General features: G+C 37.9%; 2 protein-coding genes across 3 annotated transcripts; one reads left to right on the top strand and one right to left on the bottom strand.

Annotated features, from left to right (window-relative positions):
• The first annotated feature begins 1,415 nt into the window (after window positions 1-1,415).
• LOC104762225 (protein LEO1 homolog) lies at window positions 1,416-5,668 on the top strand. Its single transcript, XM_010485477.3, has 11 exons — window positions 1,416-1,735; window positions 2,151-2,494; window positions 2,670-2,799; window positions 2,924-3,127; window positions 3,363-3,539; window positions 3,909-4,040; window positions 4,299-4,478; window positions 4,571-4,699; window positions 4,787-4,891; window positions 4,986-5,219; window positions 5,330-5,668. The coding sequence occupies exons 1-11, from the start codon at window positions 1,619-1,621 to the stop codon at window positions 5,465-5,467; spliced, it is 1,890 nt and encodes a 629-aa protein (XP_010483779.1). The 5' UTR covers window positions 1,416-1,618; the 3' UTR covers window positions 5,468-5,668.
• A 72-nt stretch (window positions 5,669-5,740) lies between these two features.
• Window positions 5,741-18,317, bottom strand: LOC104762224 (DExH-box ATP-dependent RNA helicase DExH14). Of its 2 annotated transcripts, none has more exons than XR_015588300.1 (49): window positions 18,043-18,317; window positions 17,783-17,844; window positions 17,516-17,693; window positions 16,980-17,406; window positions 16,830-16,895; window positions 16,404-16,508; window positions 16,015-16,311; window positions 15,728-15,844; window positions 15,584-15,643; window positions 15,395-15,466; window positions 15,205-15,321; window positions 14,960-15,121; window positions 14,783-14,848; window positions 14,514-14,666; window positions 14,347-14,430; window positions 14,072-14,146; window positions 13,859-13,990; window positions 13,719-13,784; window positions 13,497-13,562; window positions 13,291-13,413; window positions 13,017-13,166; window positions 12,598-12,810; window positions 12,345-12,500; window positions 12,026-12,250; window positions 11,854-11,955; window positions 11,675-11,755; window positions 11,509-11,589; window positions 11,057-11,260; window positions 10,891-10,958; window positions 10,617-10,696; window positions 10,304-10,393; window positions 10,075-10,200; window positions 9,935-9,997; window positions 9,648-9,736; window positions 9,276-9,366; window positions 8,941-9,090; window positions 8,664-8,855; window positions 8,502-8,567; window positions 8,234-8,389; window positions 8,005-8,148; window positions 7,727-7,794; window positions 7,475-7,640; window positions 7,337-7,399; window positions 7,130-7,225; window positions 6,856-7,023; window positions 6,555-6,725; window positions 6,311-6,460; window positions 6,095-6,226; window positions 5,741-5,997 (listed from the first exon to the last, which is right to left on the bottom strand). XR_015588300.1 is itself a non-coding variant. In XM_087497952.1 (49 exons), the coding sequence occupies exons 1-49, from the start codon at window positions 18,150-18,152 to the stop codon at window positions 5,917-5,919; spliced, it is 6,252 nt and encodes a 2,083-aa protein (XP_087354078.1). In that variant the 5' UTR covers window positions 18,153-18,317; the 3' UTR covers window positions 5,741-5,916. The 2 variants fall into 2 exon arrangements, 1 of the variants encoding a protein (XP_087354078.1); XM_087497952.1 differs by having other exon boundaries at window positions 10,617-10,739; window positions 10,842-10,958.
• Window positions 18,318-18,718: the final 401 nt, after the last annotated feature.

Below are 18,718 nucleotides of genomic sequence, written 5' to 3'. Positions count from 1 at the left end.
TAATTAATGGTTTAATTTCTATTTCTATTTACTTTGTTTTGGTTAGATGTTTTTCACCCCAATATTTTTTAGAATCCCAAGTAATAATCGTAATTAGTAATTTAATAGAAAGTTTGGTTAAGAACTATTTGTCTTAATTTGTTTGTTTGTTTCTTTATTTTATTTTATTATAATGATAATGGCGTTCAATTAGTAGACATTTTTGTTTTGGTTAAACCTAACCATTTTATTTTTGATCGCTTGTGGTATTTGTTAACCTTCGCACGGCTCTGACTACAATCAAAAGAAGACCAAAGATCTCAAACGAAGCAATTAAATTCTCTTTTGTCTCTACGATTTCGAATGTAGAAGAAAGTACTCGAAGTGGAATGAACTTAGAAGGTGTTTAAATATTAAAACATACATAAACATATTGCCGGGAAAGTATAACGCTTTGAAGTTAGACACACAGTAACAAAGATTTGTGTAGATCATAATGGCTAATTAACTTAAAGTTTTGGAAGACTTATAGATCGTAATGACTTGTACTGCAATGGAATTATACCCAAATTCGTCCAAATAACGAACCTTACGAATTCTTATGGCGCTGACTTACGAGAACTTGAAGGTTGGTGATTTCTAGCTGTACAACTTGTCAACTTGTAACTTGCAAAGCAATGAATTGGATGGAAAAAAAAAAACTTCGAACAGAAAACATACGACTGCACTATTAATCACCTAATAGTCGTTAAATAGGAAATAACGACCAAATAACGATTAAAGATTATAGTAGTAAATCTTTTGTCGCTAAAATTAATAGTCGCCAAATAGCGAGTTTGTGTTTGGCCATGTAACGACGACCACAGTCGGGATCCGCTATTAATCACCTAATAGTCGCAAATTACGAGAACAACGAATGTGGTCGGATATTAAGTCTCTTATAAAATACCTATTAGTCACCTAATAGTCGCTAAATACAAGAACAACGACTTTGGTCGGATATCAAATCCTTTTTAAAATACCTACCATCTCCTACTTCTAAGTTGTAGGCTAATGGCTTTCACTAGGCTTGTTTAATTCTTTTGAGTTATAACCAAAAAGCTTTAAAGTTAAATTTTTAAGAAATTTTTGGGTTCAATCTCGGATCCGGATATCCAGCGAATATTAAAATTTTGGGCGGATATCCGACCCGAATATCCATTGTCCACAAATCCGGATTTGGATCTGGATAGCATGAAAATGACCGGATATCCGGATCCGTCTCAAGACTAATATCTATAACAAAAAAAATATTTTATTCGAAAATCTCAAGAAGCCTATCAAATCCCATCCCTTTTTACTCACAAACCAAACACATTTAAATCAATTATTTTGTTTTTTATAACAAAAAAATTATTATTATTATTATTATTTTGTCAAACAATTCAAAATTAATCGCGAGAAAGAGATGGAATAATAATTAATAATAATAATAAAAACTAAAAAAAAAAAGGAAAAAAAGGTCCTTACAGCTTCAACCTAAGGAACAACAAAGGCCGAAACAGTTAACCCCTCCGTCGGAGCTCAGATCACGAGCCACCGTCACCCAGCTAAGTGACTCTGTGAGAAAAAAAAAAAAGAAGAAGAAGAGAAGCTTAAGATGGTAGGAGTCGAAAAGAGATCCGAGATGATGCATAATCTGTTCGGGGATCAATCCGAGGAAGAAGAAGAGCTCGATTCCGAACATGAATCCAATCCTCAGCCTAATTACGCTTCCGTAACTCTCTCTCTCTCTCCCTCCTTCTTTATCTTCTTCGTTCAATCACCTCGATTGTTTCAGTTTTTGCCACTGTTTTCTTTTAATTTACACCTTGGGAATGTTTCGGTATGCGATTGGGGTTTCTCGGATTCTCGTCGCTTGAATTTTTTAGGGTTTTAGGTGAATTGGCAAGAACCATTGTAAAGTTTTTAGGCCTAATTCAGCTTCAGCTCTTCTCATAGATCAAATAGACTATGATATCGGCGAATTCAAAGTGGTTCATGAGCTTTCTTTCTACTCCTTGGATTTTGGATGAAAGCTGCAATGTCATTTCTTTATTGTCTGATTCTATGCCATTTCGTAATCCTTGATGTTTTCTATTAAACGATAAATTTTCTGGTTGCTGAACTTTTTTTAATCTAAACACCCATAGGATGAGGCCGAGGGCGGGATGGAGCCTGAAGGAGAAGGTGAAGCTGAGGTTGAAGAAGTTCATGGTGAGGCTGAAGCTGATTCTGATGGGGAACAGGGCGATGTAGAACTTGATCCTGGAGAAAGTGAGGGTGAGAGAGAGCAGAGTTCACAGGAGGTTGATGTTGCTGATCCACATGAGGAGAGTGAAGCAAGAGATAGTGATAGTGATAACAAAGAAGAAGAACATCTTGGTAGAGTAGCCAAAAACAGGAGACAGGCTGTTGTTGAGAGTGGATCGGAGAGGTCTGGTGAAAAGCATTATGAGTCTGAAGATGAAGAGGTTGATCAGACTAGGAGTCCAAGGTACCCCTTTTTCCCTTTCCTTTTTTGTTTCCTAGCTGTTTTGTAGTTTCTTTTGGATTTTGTGCTGTGCTTAGGATTTGATGATACTTGCTAGTCATCTTGAGGTACCTTGGGTTTTCATTTTTCTGATGAATCACTTTGTCTCCTGTACATGGAAAACTGGGATGGTGGGTAGATCACCTAGTGAGGAGAAGGAAGAGGCTCAAGTTGCACAGTCAGACGTAAATATTCGTAACGTATTTGGATCTTCGGATGATGAAGATGCAGAAGAATATGTACGGAATGACGTTGATCAGGATGAACATGTGAGTCTTTCTTTCTAATATTACATTTCAGTTTACGGAATATCTGTTTCTTTTCCAGTGTTTGCTTCCTTTTAGAATCCATATGAATTTGCATGTATGTATGACGAGACGTGTAATTTTTTAGAGATCGCCTATCGAAGATGAAGAGGGCTCTGAAAAGGATCTGAGACCCGATGATACGGGGCTTGATGATGATATGGCCCCTGAAGAGGATCCTCAATACGAGTCAGAAGCTGAGCATGTTGAACCTAGATACAGGGAGAAGCCAGTTGGCCCCCCTTTGGAAGTGGAGGTTCCTTTCCGCCCTCCTCCAGGTGATTCACTTAAGGTATACCTGCTTTATGTTGCTAAATTCTTCGCTGACATGGCTTCAAATCAATATTGACCTATATGGTGTTTCCAAGTTATCAAAATGTGTCATGTCATTGTGGTTTGGGGAGTGAGAGTGTCCTATTCAGCCCTATATCTGAAACCCCATCTTCTAGTTGTCTATCTGTGGTCATGATGTTCTATAGCAAACTGCGCTTCCTCCCATTACCATCTTCTCTGTGATCTTTTTTCAGATGACCATGATAAAAGTTTCCAATATCATGGGAATTGATCCAAAGCCATTTGATGCCAAAACATTTGTTGAAGAAGACACATTCGTGACAGATGAACCCGGAGCAAAGAAGCGTATTCGTCTGGAAAATAATATTGTTCGCCATAGGTTTGTTAAGGGTCGAGATGGCAAAACATATGTAAGTGAACACTTCTTCGAAGCTTTCCGCTTATAATTTTTCCATCAAAGCTGCCATGAAGCTATGTATTTTGCGTATGGCAAGTACTTATGATCTACCAATTTCGTAAACTAGCATCTCTTGGTATGTCTCTTGGTAAATAGAAATTGTTTTATGGTTAGTAATGTTAATATAGGTACACACTATTGATGCAATTCATGTATTTCATATTAGTTTACTAAGTGCCATTCATCATGATGTCTCAGTTCTTCTATTTCTTTAGGCTTGGAATCCTCCCCATAAACAATGTTTCTTACTCTATTTGCAAATGCACTGATTTTCTTCTACTTTTTCTGTAGTATACTAAAGTCACACTATGTTCGAATGCAGAGTGAAAGTAATGCTCGGTTTGTAAGGTGGTCAGATGGAAGCTTACAGCTATTGATAGGAAATGAAGTTCTTGATATAACTGAACAAGAAGCAAAACAAGACCAGAATCACCTCTTTACCAAACATGAAAAGGTGTTACTACTCCTTCTGCCTTAGTTAGCCATCTATTTGTAGTTGCTCCAGCCTCCTAGGAATTTAAAGCATCCATGGAATCAACAATCAACTAAATAATTTCAGAGGACCCGTACTAATCTCTATACTAAATGGCAAAAATTCTCATGAGGAAACTAAATGTCTCCTTCAATCCATCCAAATTATTAGTCTTGGTTCTGAGAATAAATCCAACTCTGCAATATCTCAAAGTGATGTCTTATCTGGATGTTGTTGTAGGGTATCCTTCAATCGCAAGGAAGAATTATGAAGAAAATGAGATTTATCCCATCATCTCTAACGTCAAATTCGCATAGGCTTTTAACTGCCCTTGTTGACTCGAGGCACAAGAAGGCCTTCAAAGTTAAAAACTGTGTCACTGACATTGACCCTGAGAGGGAGAAAGAGAAGAGAGAAAGGGTAACCTCTTAATTGATGAGCTCAGACAATCCAACGATATTTCTCTTGTAGGGTTTATAGACTTTTCTCATTTAATATCTCAATTTATGAAGGCGGAAGGCCAAAACCTCAAGGCTAGTACAAAGCTGAGTCAGGCGAGGGAGAAGGTCAAGCGCAAGTATCCACTTCCTGTTCAAAGGAGACAACTTTCCACCGGCTACTTGGAGGATGCTCTTGATGAGGTATGTTTAAGTAGTTTGTGTATATTGTGTTCTTCCAATTTCTAAAGCAAAGATGCTAGTAAACGACTGATTTTTTCTTGGAACCAGGATGACGAGACAGACCACTATGGTTCTCACCGCTCAAACCGTGGCTATGAGGAGGATCTCGAAGCTGAAGCACTACGGGAACGCCGAATTCTGAACGCCAAGAAGGTAAACAAAATAAAAACATATATCTCTAGAATGCAAAAAAACACAATTAGAAATTATACTACTACTTAACTGCTTCTCGCTGCGGTTAAACCAGAACAAAGGCATTCCGGGGAGGTCTTCAATGAATTCGGCCAGACCTTCCAGACGTCAAATGGAGTATTCTGAGAGTGAGAGAGAGGAATCTGAATATGAGACGGAAGAAGAAGAGGAAGAAAAGTCACCGGCCCGTAATGAATATGAGGAAGATGCAGAAGAAGATGAGGAGGAAATAGACGGAGGAAAATCTAACAGATATTCAGATGAAGACGAAGAAGAGGAAGAGGCTGCGGTAAGCAAATCAGAACATTTTTTTTTATTTTGTTGTTGTTGTCAAGGAGGAAAGTTCATTGAGATTGTAATGTGATGTTAATGTGTGGTGGTGGAATGTGCTTTATGCAGGGAGTTAGGGCAGAGAAGGATCACCGTGCAAGTGGCCGGAAAAGGAAAGGGATTGAGTCTGACGAGGAGGAGTCTCCACCGAGAAAAGCTCCAACACATCGCCGTAAGGCCATGATTGAAGACAGTGATGAAGATTAATCATTTTCTTTAAATCTTTCACTTCTCTTTCGTTTACAATGTAGTCTGATGGAATTAGACTCGTTTAAATCAAAAGATACATAGACATAAAATCATGGGGGTCGTCGAGTTGATAAATTTTTGAATTCATGTAATAGTTGAAGTCTTGAAGATAATAACGTTCTGTAACGGTAATAAATAATTGATAATGTTTGATAAGCAGACAGACGTTTCAGAAGCAAACAGGAAGTTCCAAATAAAACGTAGAGTTTGACCCATATTAGCTTTTACTAATATTATAAAGCTCTTGATTTATTATTATGTAGCCCAAAAAAATTATCTAACACGTTATGTAAAATTTGGTGTTTACATTAACAAGAGTATAATACTTAAAATTTCTACAATATTAAAAGAAATTCCATAAAAATATTGGGTTAGTACAATGATACAATTTATCATCTAATGGCTCTTCAGCGCCGTGCTGGTTGTTCAATGGAGTGTTCTTGCTCAAACCCCAAATAACAATCCGAAACCAAGATGAGTTTCGTATTCTGGCCAAAAATAAATACGAAAAAATCAGCAATAATATATATGCAGAAGTGTAAAAAAGAATGATTTAAGTTAGAGAAAATAAGAAGAAAATGCTACCTGGAAAGAGGTTATATTGGGAGGTAACTCCATACGTGTGGTCAGGCGACCAGTGAACGAAACTCTCTTCACAGCAAAGAGTTCGGAAGTTGAAGTATCACCAAGAACCAACCACCAAGCTTCGTCTTTCACCTGTAACCCAATATAAATGTGACGAATTCCAATACATTTTTGTTTCGAGCAACTAGTCTGTGGTTAAAGTCTTTAGTGAAAAACCTTTGGAAATCGAGGGGCCAACGCCCTTGAGCTATTCCTCTTTGATATCTTCTCAATTCTGATTTCCAGCATTGAAGGCATTTTTTTGCCATCAGAATCCTTCTTCTGGAGTCTCACATTCATTCGGATCCGTGGAAATCGTTGGAGATCCTAATTAAGACCAAAGAGTGTAGAGAATAATTTGACTCCATGAGTGAAAAGTATTGGATGCAGAAAGAAACAGTTGCGGCCAATTTGAGGGTACCTGAGATAATCTTGATGCAGGGAAGTTTCCGGTTACACTTTGTAGAGTTTCCTTTGGAATCTCTAATAGCTGATGCAGCGTGTGAATTCCTCTTGCGGTCAGAGATCCTAGAAGATCATCATTCATGCATGGGATCATCCATAATGACGAATCTTGATCGGACCACATACCCTATAATTAATCAGAGAACTGGATTATGTAAAAGCGTTCTCCTTACTTTGCAAAAGTGAAACGATTTGTACTGGTCCTACTTCCGAACAAATGGAACAAGCTAAGAGTAGTAATCTTCAGGATTTATTACCTGCATGACCATTTGCAAAAGGCGCATACACGTCAGCGAGCTTGAGAGCCATCCACTGTTTGCGCAGATATCAATCATGGCCTGGAGGATCCGAATGCTTTGATCCAGTACTGACTTTAAATCCGTGTTATAATCACTGATTGGGAGTGCCAACTGAGAAAAATGTGCCTGCTCATTGGATGACATGCATTAAAAAGACAGTAACAATCATAAACTCACTCAGTTTGGATTTTGTTTCATCCATCAATGCAAAATAATGTGAAAAAGTACATACCTGGAAGAGCAGATTCGCTTTGACATGAGGATCATCTAGATGGTTATTATCCACGGGATACCGAACTTTATCTGACAGTGTTTTGTTGTAATTTTCCTAAGGAACCAAAGGGGATAAACGAAAATTTTAGACAGCATATCACTGAGAATACTTTTGAAGACAAACCATACATTCGTCAAGTACAACAGTATAGACCATGAAACAGACCTCATTGTGCCGCACAGGAAGTTCATCATACTCAGAAGCACCAGCCAAGATATGCAAAAATGCCTAAAGGGCAGTGGTTAGAAGTCAAAGAAAACAAAAAAAGAATAATCAAGATCATATGTTGGATCAACTTCTTACTTCAAGCGATGTGTCAGAACCTATATTAGAGCCAAACATAGACACGGTCATGTAGCAAAGGTAATACTGTGACGCTATTGTACCCAGCATCATAGGCTCAACACTATTTTCATTTACTTTGAGGCATCCACTGTCTTCAAGATCATCAAATGTGTTTTGCACCAATCTACACAAAAAAGTAGCCCACATATACCACCGTTACAATGGCTCTAATAAGAGAAATCTTCTTCATGTAATAAATTTGATTTTTACCTTGATAAGTAGGAACAGACTGTTTCGTCTTGAGTACCTTCTAGCCCATAGTAAGCAGGATTAGCCATCTGTTACATCAATACCACATTGCGTCATGAACAGGGTATTCTGCAGTAACAGAAAAATCTGAAAGTAAAAAGAGAATCTGGCTGCAGGTGTGGAGAGTTTCCAAGTCCGTGCTTTGAAACTGATTTTGGATTTCGCACAATATTTCATGGAACCAGAATCAATTTCTCAAGTTTGAATCTCGCTTTTTGATAGAACTGAAGCATATTTACCAGTCTACGGAACAGATACGTCCATGTAAGATAATGCACTGCATCTTCTTTGTTGCCTATTGTTCCAGATACTATTTCTGCATTGAAGTGATCGTGCAGCTTCTCTTTCAAGCTACTTTCTACGGGGAATGGTTCGTACAAGAACTGCATGCAGAGAAAATATGATATCGTTAAGGTATATTGTTGCAAAGGATACTAAAAATTGCCAAATAATCCAATTGAGCTCGACCTTTTTGTAAAAGCTTTTTTTAGGTTCATGTACAAGAATGACCGCTTTCCCATGTTGGTCAAATTGCGGACGCCCTGCACGTCCCATCATTTGCAAGATCTCTGTAAGAGGGAAGTCAACATATCTTTTGGTTTTCCCGTCAAAATATTCCGTTCCCTGATAAGATTCATTGCCAAAACCAACAGTATTAAAGAGAATAGAATGCATTAGCGGAGAAAATCTAAGAAGGTGATCCCAAACATTATAATAGCAGAGAACCTTATTTTACCTTTATAATAACTAAGTGAGCTGGTAGGTTCACTCCCCATGCCAAGGTACTTGTTGAGACCAAAACCTGTAATGGAAGCATGGAATCCATCATCAATCGTAATGTAGAAATGTAACCATGGGTACGGTAAAGGCAGGAGAGAGTATATGTTGATGAAATTACCTGAATCTTGTTGTTCGTGAACAGCTCTTCTACTGCAGATCTATCGTGGTCGTTTAAACCTGCATGATGCAATCCGATGCCGAATTGCAATGTATGTCGAAGGTTCTGGTCAGTTATCTGTGAGAGGACCATCTGCAAGTCTTCCTCTGACACACTCAGAAATTGCCGCGGATGTTCGTCGGAGGCAGCAAACTTCATTTCATAGGAAAAGAAGATAAAAATTAGAGTAATATAGTCAAAAGATGATTTGGTATCTGAATTTGATGATAAATCATGCCTGAATTAGATCCAGTGCGGTTAGCCTTGTCTGTCTACGAGATGAAACAAAGATAAGAACAGGTTTTGTAGGTGAATGGGTACATATGGCTGCATATGCTGGCTTGTTCATGCTATTCATCCTTGGGCAGTAATACTTTCCAGGATAACCCTGCAAGCAAAAAACAAGGTTAAGACTGGAAATCTCATGCTTGTACGGTTTCCTCGCATAGCTTTCATCCACCCACCGAAAATGGTAATTAAACAGCACAAAGAGACTTAAATTTTTGATAGTAAAATACAGTGTTGGAGACGTACATATTGTTTTTGTAATGTATTAACTGTTTGCAACCTTACCTGAATATGAACTTCAATTGGTACAGGCCTGACACTTGGTTTAAAATTGAAAAGTCCGATCTCCCCGACACCCAACCAGTCAGCCAAATCACTGAATGAAAAATGACCATCAAGTCAAATCGAAACTTACGCTGGCCCAAGAAATAAATTGCTACAACCAGAAGATTTCAGCACATAGAACTTGAGAGAATAAGTTAACTTAACAGTTTTCATATCTGGGAACTGTAATTCGGGGAAACGGCTACAAAAATAATTGAGATAAATAAGACTAAAACTGAAAGTCCTTCACTAACATATCACACAATAAGCATACTCAAAGAAAATACATAGAAAAGAGCATATTCAACGAGACATGGAAGTGAAAATACAAACCCTGCATTTGCCAGAGCCGTAGAAAGACCAACAAACCGGACGGAGCGCTCTGTCTGTGATGATATATATCTCATCCTAGACACAATAACCTGGAAACAAAATGTAGATCGAAAATAAATAGTGTGGAACACAGAACTACGAAAAAACCTGTTGCCGAAAAGGTTCAGTTCTTCACCAACTCTATAGATATATTACAGGTGTCATGATATAACTGGAAACTTCCAACCAATGGATGGAGCTTAGCATAAGAACTTAGACATGATATATAATAGTTTCGAAGCTTCTACCTCAAGTATGGGTCCTCTGTCGGCTCCAAGCAAGTGAATCTCATCCAAAATAACAAGGCCGACCTATATCACCAGAACATCATAAGCACAGTTCACAAACAAAGGCAAGCCAATACAGCAATCTATTGACAAAATGTTACCTTTTTGACATAACTTCGAGTATGCCAATTACGACTAATGCCATCCCATTTTTCAGGGGTAGATATGATGATATCTGCGGACAAGAGAGCTACTAAATCTGGAGTGTAATCTCCAGTCATTTCAACCTGTCAAAATGCAAGTGTTAGGAATAACATTTGGTAGCCAAAATACACAGCAATCATGGACGTCTGCAAAATGTATTGATGCTCCGAGGTAATGTCCGCATACCATTTCTTTTCCAAGTGGAGCAACAAGATGCTTTTTCCAATCATTCATCCTTTCTCGAACAATAGCCTTCAGTGGTGCTATGTAAACAACCTGGATGCCACAAAAATTTAGGCATCTTCAGTAACATAATATCAGACTGACAACTAATCCATGATTTGGTATCATTTAGGGATTCATATCTTCATTTCAATAGGTAGATTCAGTAAAAGGCCGGTAATTCAGCTGAAACATAATCATGTACAATAAACAGACAAGTTAACTGGACGTTTGGAACTAAATAATTGGCAAGCGTTAGGAGACTGACAACTCATACCTTCATATCAGGCTGGGTACTGAAGAGGCGTAACATTGCAAGTTCAGCAGATATAGTTTTCCCACTTCCAGTTGGAGCTCCTACAAGAACATTGTTGTCTGTGTTATATAACACATGAAAAATCTGCAACACCAAACGATCAAATTGTCGGTTAACTACAAGAGTGATGAAGAAAAACATTTATGACAAAAATTAAGAAAGCAACAGGGGGGAATATGCTCAAACCTGAGTCTGTATTGGATTAAAATGGGAAAATTTGTAAAGCGATTCATACAATTTATTCCCAAGAGAAGTCACAGGGAGAGGTTTTAAGTCTAAAAGCTCTGTGTGAGACGTTCGTGCCTGAATGAAGAAGAATATTAGGATTACCTTACAGATAAATTAAGATTAGAAATGATCTTGTAACTATTTCTGAAACAGCACCTCTAGAAGAAATATACCTCTGGTAGTGTAAGATTGTGGAAAGAGATTGTGAAGAAAGATTCTGCATGCAACCAAGAATCAGAAACCGCATGAACATAGTATTGAGGTGGATGTGGTTCAAATATCGGCACAGTAAAAGAAAGCTTCTGCGGTTCCCCTCTAGCCATCCGCTTCGTTAGTGTGAAAAGATCTGAGTGGTAGATATAATCATTCTCTGTGTCCTGTTGAAGAAATAGCACAAGAAAAGCGTTACTACGGAAATATATCAACACTGCCAACAGAGTAAGCAATACTGAAGAAAGAACATCATTAATTAACTAGCAAACATTTTTACAAATGGCATCTAGCATACAATATTGTCTATTCCTAGTGGTTAGTAGTGCTATAAGATGAGATACTAAATCGTTACAAATAGCTCATTCTTTGCCAATACAATATATATGTCTTAACGGGAGTTATATATTAGTACCTCAATGAGAATCCACCAACGAAGAGCAGCACCATGAAAACGATCCTTCCATATGAAATCTGGAGTTATAAGCAAATCCACCTGAAAATGGCAACAAAATAGATGATATTAGATAAGTTTTCATCTGAAAGATTACAAATTATTGAAGAGTCTCTTCATTAGCTACCTTCAATACAGTGCGTGTAATTGGACTAACAGTAGCTTCCAACTGAATTGAAGGAAAATATCCTAGATGCTGCTTGACCAACTAGAATTTCCAATGAAGGAGAGAGCCACAAAATGTCAGTACTCTTTTTTTCCTCCATATATACATGCATTAACTTAGTGATTTTAAGATGTATATACCCTTCCCCCAGGATTGTAACGAATCAACGCTCCAATGTCTTTTTCCTCCATCTCATACAGACGGTCTAAGTCAGCCCCTCGCTCTTCAAGTTTTCTTAATGTCTGATCATTTGAGATGAATTAGAGAAAATTACTACATATCAAAAGTAAAAAATAGCATTCAGAAGCTTACATCAAAAGGTAGGTCCCTATCGAATTGCCGAAGTGGATGCTGATGGGGCCATAGTTGACGATCAACTGCCTTGCAGTATTCCAACATAAATAAAGTCATCTCACACCAGCCTTTGCGCAAGCATATCTCAAACAGAGCACGCATTATACGTGCTAAACTAGCACTAATGTATGAAGCATCAGAGACCAGGGAAAAAGCATCAATTGATCCACGGGATATGTACAACTGTAGATCACAAGGTCAGTATATCAGAACACAATATTAACCATCCGTTTCATCTCATAGGTATAATCTTGCAGTGATAGTGACAGTCAATCACCTGAATAAGAATTGAGATTTTTCCATGTTTGTTAGAAGGTCCTCCCTTAACTTCTAAAGGACAGCAAGAGCGTGCAAGAGTCTCAAGTTCATGCTGTTCTTCCTCTCTTACCACAATATTGTCAAATTCAGAAGAATGGGCAACCATATCAATTATCTATACCAGAGAATTTGAAATCAGTAAGAAATGGAAAACCTTTAGTTACACAGCAAAGAACAAGGAAAATACAAAAAACAGAACGATTATAACAAACCTCGCTTTCATTCATGTGCCGCTTCAACATTTCGTTGTATGTTTCAACACTAGAATATTGAATATAGAAGTGACTTGCAACACGTCCAAGCTCGGTACAGTAAAAATTTCCACTTTTTTCGTCGAACCTCATCATCTTAGCTTTGTCCAGTGAACGTGCAGCATCAGCCACAAGGGCTCGTTGCTTCAACGATAAAGAAGGATCGGCAATTATCTGTGAGAGTAGAACTGTCAGAATGGTTTTAGGCACATATATAATTGAAGCACAATCCCCTCAGGAGTGTCATACTATGATATGATTCAAAAACACACTATGACACAAAACAAAATCTAGAACTAAGATCTCCATGTACACCACTAGAGCTTACAAAACAAAAATTTCAAATATTAAACACCAAAATGCAAAAAAAAAATACTCACCTCGTCCCATCCAACGCCATAAGCCAAAGGATTTAACTTCATCCGAATTGACAAATATGTATATCCAAGCCAAGCACAGGCTTCCTTTACATTAGTCACAGTTCCCAAAACCACTTCTGCGTTTAAATTATCTTTCAAGGAGCTTATGAACTGCAAATAAGAATTACAATGAAGCTTCACCTTCTGGCCAAAGATATTGAGAGATCAAACTACAAATGCAGGTTTCTGCGCTAAGATGACAGACCGAACCACTTTTAGGTTTCTGTCCAAATACCTGACTTTCTATGGGAAGCTGACTCGTCAGAAGCCGGAGATAGTATGCTAGCTTGTCATGGGATGTGATGATAATTCCCTCACCACTCTTATCAAACTGTGGTCTCCCAGCCCTTCCAAAGATCTAAATGCATATAATAGCATGACACATTTATACCAAAGATATAACAATCTCATACCCTTTTCTTTAACAAGTATTTCTTTTACCTGCATGACATCAAGCATTCCCAAGTCTTTCCACCCACCAGCCTTGGCATCATACAATTGAGTTCCCTGGAAATCAACCAAACATATTGAGCTATAAATTACTGTGATATAGACTATACTTGCATATAAGAAGACCACTTGTTGATCTCCCAAAAGAGAAACTTTTCTTTCCACAGATTAGAGTGAATTTCGGCTATACAAAAAACCACCACATAAGCATACCTTAATTACGACTGTGTGTGCAGGCAGATTAACACCCCACGCAAGAGTTGCAGTGCAAACAAGAACCTGTATAACCAAATAAAGTTCAGGAATATAAGTATTTAAATAGTAAAGAGAAAGCAGACAAAAATGTTTTGTACCTTTAAGAGACCATCAGAAAACAGCCTCTCCGTAAGTGTTCTATCAGATCGCAACATCCCAGCATGATGAATTCCGAAGCCAGCTTCAAATAATTTGACAACATCCTTATTTCTGGACTTCATAACGTCTTTCTGAGATACATCAAAAACAATCCTGAGAAATTAACACCAACAATCACGTTAAAAAGATAATGTATACTCCATTTTTTTTACCTTCATCAGTTGAAATTGAGGATGAGTCTCATTAACGAACAAATCCAGATTTTCATATTGCCGGGCAAGATCAACCTGCCAAATTAAAAAAATTAAAGTCATGTACTTCTAGATCTGGATTCTGAAATCCTTTGAAAAACCATATTTTCAGCGAGATCATCTTCATACACAATATTTAAGATTTCAGGAAACCCACAATCACAAATGCATGTGTTTTGGACACATCAGGTACAGAATAGTAGAAGGTGAATATATAAAGGTAAAATATCATGTACCAGTTTCTCAGCTGTTTTTGAAGTGTCTTTTCGGGAATGAACAAAAATCATCGCTTGATGACCTTGTTTAATTGAATCAACAACCTAACATGAAAGCATTACCAGGCTGATAAGTGACTTGTCCATGTTCACATAAATGAAAAAGAGTCATTCCTCGAGATAGAGACCTTTTTGTAGCATATCTCATTTAACAATACGTTTCTAGCAGCAAAGTTATGCTCAGTGATGCCTATGTACTGTTGGGCTAAGGGAACTGGGCGATAACTCGAATCAAAATAGAAGAGGCCCGTGTCTGGATTCACTCGTAGAAACTGAGCAACCTGGAATCCACCCCACAAAATGGTTAAAACTTTTAACCGACGCTAATTTCCTGAGACTAAATAGGATATCTGAAGTAAAACATCGTGACAGAGATATATCTCATGTTGCAAAAGACCTGTAGGTAGCTAGGCAAAGTGGCTGACAGGCCTACAATTCTTATCATTGTCTGTGTTGACTCCACCTGTCAAACAAAGCAAAAGTCAGCCAAGTGTTAACCTGCTGCACATAAGGTGTGCAATTACAACATCAAGAATTACTTTAGGAAAACTAATTTTCACGGCCAAGACATTACCTGACGGAGGGTCCGAGCAACTAGGGCCTCTATCACTGCACCTCTGTCATCATTCAGAAGATGCACTTCATCAATGATCAATAGTTTTACTAGCATTGACAATGACATGTCACTGCTTTTGCGAGTAATGACATCCCATTTCTCTGGTGTTGTCACTATCATCTGATACACAATTGATAAATAAACAGGTAAATATCAGTTCCGACATGTCTCCACAAGAAACTTAAGCACAGTTAAAATGAAACCTGAGTCTCTTCAAGTTCAGTCTTCGTGAGTTGCATATCCCCTGTAAGCTCCTTCACAACCATATTTAATGGAGCCAGACGACGGCTAAATGCTGACGTGACCTCTGCCGCTAAAGCCTACAAAGAACAAAATCTCAAAATAAAAAATTAACAAAAAACATCCATAAGATTATATTAACCTGTTTTTTACCTTCATAGGAGCTACATAAACAATCTTAAACTCGTTTTTGTGCAAGTAGCCATCCCTGAAGTGTTGTTTGATCTGCAAGATCATTTCAAAAATATAAAATAAATTAGTTTGATCATAACAATATATCACCTTTTCTACACCATAAATCACACTTTCTACAATATATCAACCAGGAAATTGAAAACTTACCTCATGTAGAACAGAAATCATAGCTATATTCGTTTTACCAGCTCCTGTTGGAGCACACACCTACATAGTGCAGAATAAAGTTATGCTTGAGTAGGTAACTGGCGTTATCGTTCGGTATGGACATAAGTTATAAATATGACTCACCAATATATTCTCATTGGTGTGGTAAACTGTCTGAAATATGCGACTCTGAATACGGTTTAAGGACTTGTAACCATGAAAAGCAGCTTGAGCGAAGTCATCTAACTCTTTTATCTCAATCTAGAAACATGTAAGAATGTATAGTTAGATGCATGCAATCTGGCAGAAAAAATTACAATGCCATCCATATCAGAAAAATCAGTAAAATGTGTGGAGAAAATACTTTTCGGCATGAAAAAAATGTCAATTTAAGAAATTTTTATCTGCCACTGGATATGGATGAGACGTACCAGCTTCTCGCCAGGTTTCATTTGTGCAGTAGGGGTTGGCGGGATAAATACTTCCTCATATCCTTTTAAGTGCTTCCTTACAGTACCTTGAGGAAGGGCCAATGCAAGAGAATTCGCTTCTCCAGAACCGATCAAATCCTCAAATGCAGTCTTCTTTTCACTTGCCTCAAGTAAAGAAGAAAAATTGGCCTCTGATAGTTCACTCTCTAAACCAAGCTCAGCATTTCGTTTGTTTTTCTTTTCCTCTTTACGCCGAAGTTTTTCAATTTGCTTTGCAGACTCTGTTTGGACAGTAACCTGAAAGGTGGCTGAGTGCAATCATTATTGTGGCTAAAGAAAAAGAATTGTACCCAACATCACAAGGAAAGGCCTTACACAAATAGCCGTACCTGTGTGCCATATGTTGGCATCCGAGATTGGGCGTTTGAAGCTGTTTTGTCAGATTTGAGAACCATTTGACCATGATGAATAGCATCAACAATCTCTTTCCGATGCTGAAAAAGGAATAAACAAGTCAGACACCATTCACATTTCTTAAACACTTGAAAGCAGAATATAACTCTAGTATATACCTAAGTAACAGCCCTTTTGCTATACATAGCCGCGCACACAGACAAATACACCACAAAAATCGGTTTACAAGAACATTATTTCACCCAAAAAAAATATAAACATAGTTGTGGCACTTAAACATAACGGTAACCCACGAGAAAAGCATACCATACTGCAAGAGCGTAGAATCTAAAGCAAATCAGGCACAAAGTGTGATACACAGACTTCAGATGAACGAGCAATATACCAAGCTAAGGCCTTACCATAATAAGGTCTTGAACAGTTTCAAATGCGCTATCCCCAACAAGATCCAGCAGATCCCCAGCTATCTGCAGAAAAAGTATTTATCATCTACTTTCATTGGAAAATATGATGCTCCAGGAACATGTATTGTAAGTCCGAAAATAACATACCTCCTCACCAGGTTTATCGGAATCCAGAAACCTGCATATAGCCATAGCCAGTTCTTCACGGGAAAGTTGTGAATTGGTTTCTCTAACCATCTGACCGCATACATCTCTTAGCCAACTTAAATCGAATTTTCCTGCACTTAGATTCTTTGTCATGTTGCTGACATCACTCCATCCTTCAGAAAATGACGCACGAGTGTCATTGCTTTCCACATCCTGAAATCCTTTTTCGTCAACAGCTTCCACCAGAAAACGAGCTGGTAGATTGAAAACAAGGTCGGCACCAAACTCAGCTCCCCCATCAACTTCGTTAGTGTATTCCTCAGACTGATGCGTAGGCTGTATTGAGTGAAGTGCCCGAGCTAAGGAGGCCACGTTTTTAACATTAGCATCTGAGACAGCATGACCGACAAGATTTTGCAACTCTAACCTGTTGAGTATAAGTAAACCCCAATTACCTCTGAACACCCTAAAGAATTAGAAAAGCTTGGCTACTTGCATAAAGCAATAATCGAATTGATAAATACGCCAATACTTACTTGTTTTCGGCAATGCTTTTACTATCATCTACATCACTGTCCTCCTCCACTGGCTTGCCAAACAGATGATAAGCAGCAAAAGCAACCTCACGAAACTCATCAGATGGAACTTCCCAATCAATCAACTCCACTACAGCTCCAGTAAACTGTTTGTATGCTTGTCGCACTTCTGGAGAAGCTGTCACACCAATTCCAATTAATATACACAAAACGCCAGAAATAACCAGAAAATATTTATATATATATATACACAATCAGAAAAATCACCTCCTTCCCATTGATGAACTATCCTCCTAGCAAGGTCAGATTCATCAAGACGATTCCCAGAACTGAAATCGTAAACACACCGGTTCAATTCAAATCAAGTATTTAACTTCCAAATACATTGTGATCACCAGACTATACGAACTACCAAATTCAATGCAAAACCAAACATAATCTAGGGAAATCAGCTAAAAACCCTACTAAACGAGTGGAATCAGTTCAAAATAAGTGTGAAATTCAGGAATTAGGGGGAAAAGCTCGACCTGCGAGGCTTATTAAGAGTTTGGAGTATAGTTTTGCGGCGAAGGTAAGCCTGATCGACGTCGAATGGCTCTCTGAGAGAGCTTGTCAAGCGAGGAATCTGAACCAACATGACAAAAAAAAAAAAGAACCCTGTGATTGCGTCGTTTAGGCTTCTTCTTCTGCTTCTCCTCTGCGTTTTTATTTCACCTCTGGTCGGCTCGCCGAGGAAGAAGACGATCGCTCACGTTTTAACAAACGTCGTCGCTTCGATACTTGAAGAACAGTTTTTGTTAGGAGTTTAGGACCCGTGAACCGACCCGCTAATAATATACGGGTTCATAAAAACGATGACGTTTTAAGGATTTTATGACATAACACAAGTACACAATAACACAACACTGTGGACCATGATTTAATATTTTTTTTGGTAAGAGAGAGTTTTGAATTTCAAAACAAAGACATTTAAAATAAAAAAATAAAAAGACAAAAATTCTGAACATTTCTCACTGCACATATTGTGTTCTCTCTTCTCTCTATTTACTAATTTTGATTATGTCGATTTTATAAAAAATTACATGTAGAATACACAGTGAACTAATTATTTTCACATGAACAAGAAGACTTTATGAAATTCAGCTTTTTTTCACCACCTACAAACACAAAATATGGCCTTTTCAATTTTAAGTATATACTGTA

This window comes from Camelina sativa, chromosome 18, assembly GCF_030686135.1.
Source record: "Camelina sativa cultivar CO46 ecotype springtype chromosome 18, ASM3068613v1".
Taxonomy (NCBI): Eukaryota; Viridiplantae; Streptophyta; class Magnoliopsida; order Brassicales; family Brassicaceae; genus Camelina; species Camelina sativa.
The sequence above is the reverse complement of the archived record's forward strand: the minus strand, read 5'-3'. Positions and strand labels throughout refer to the sequence as shown.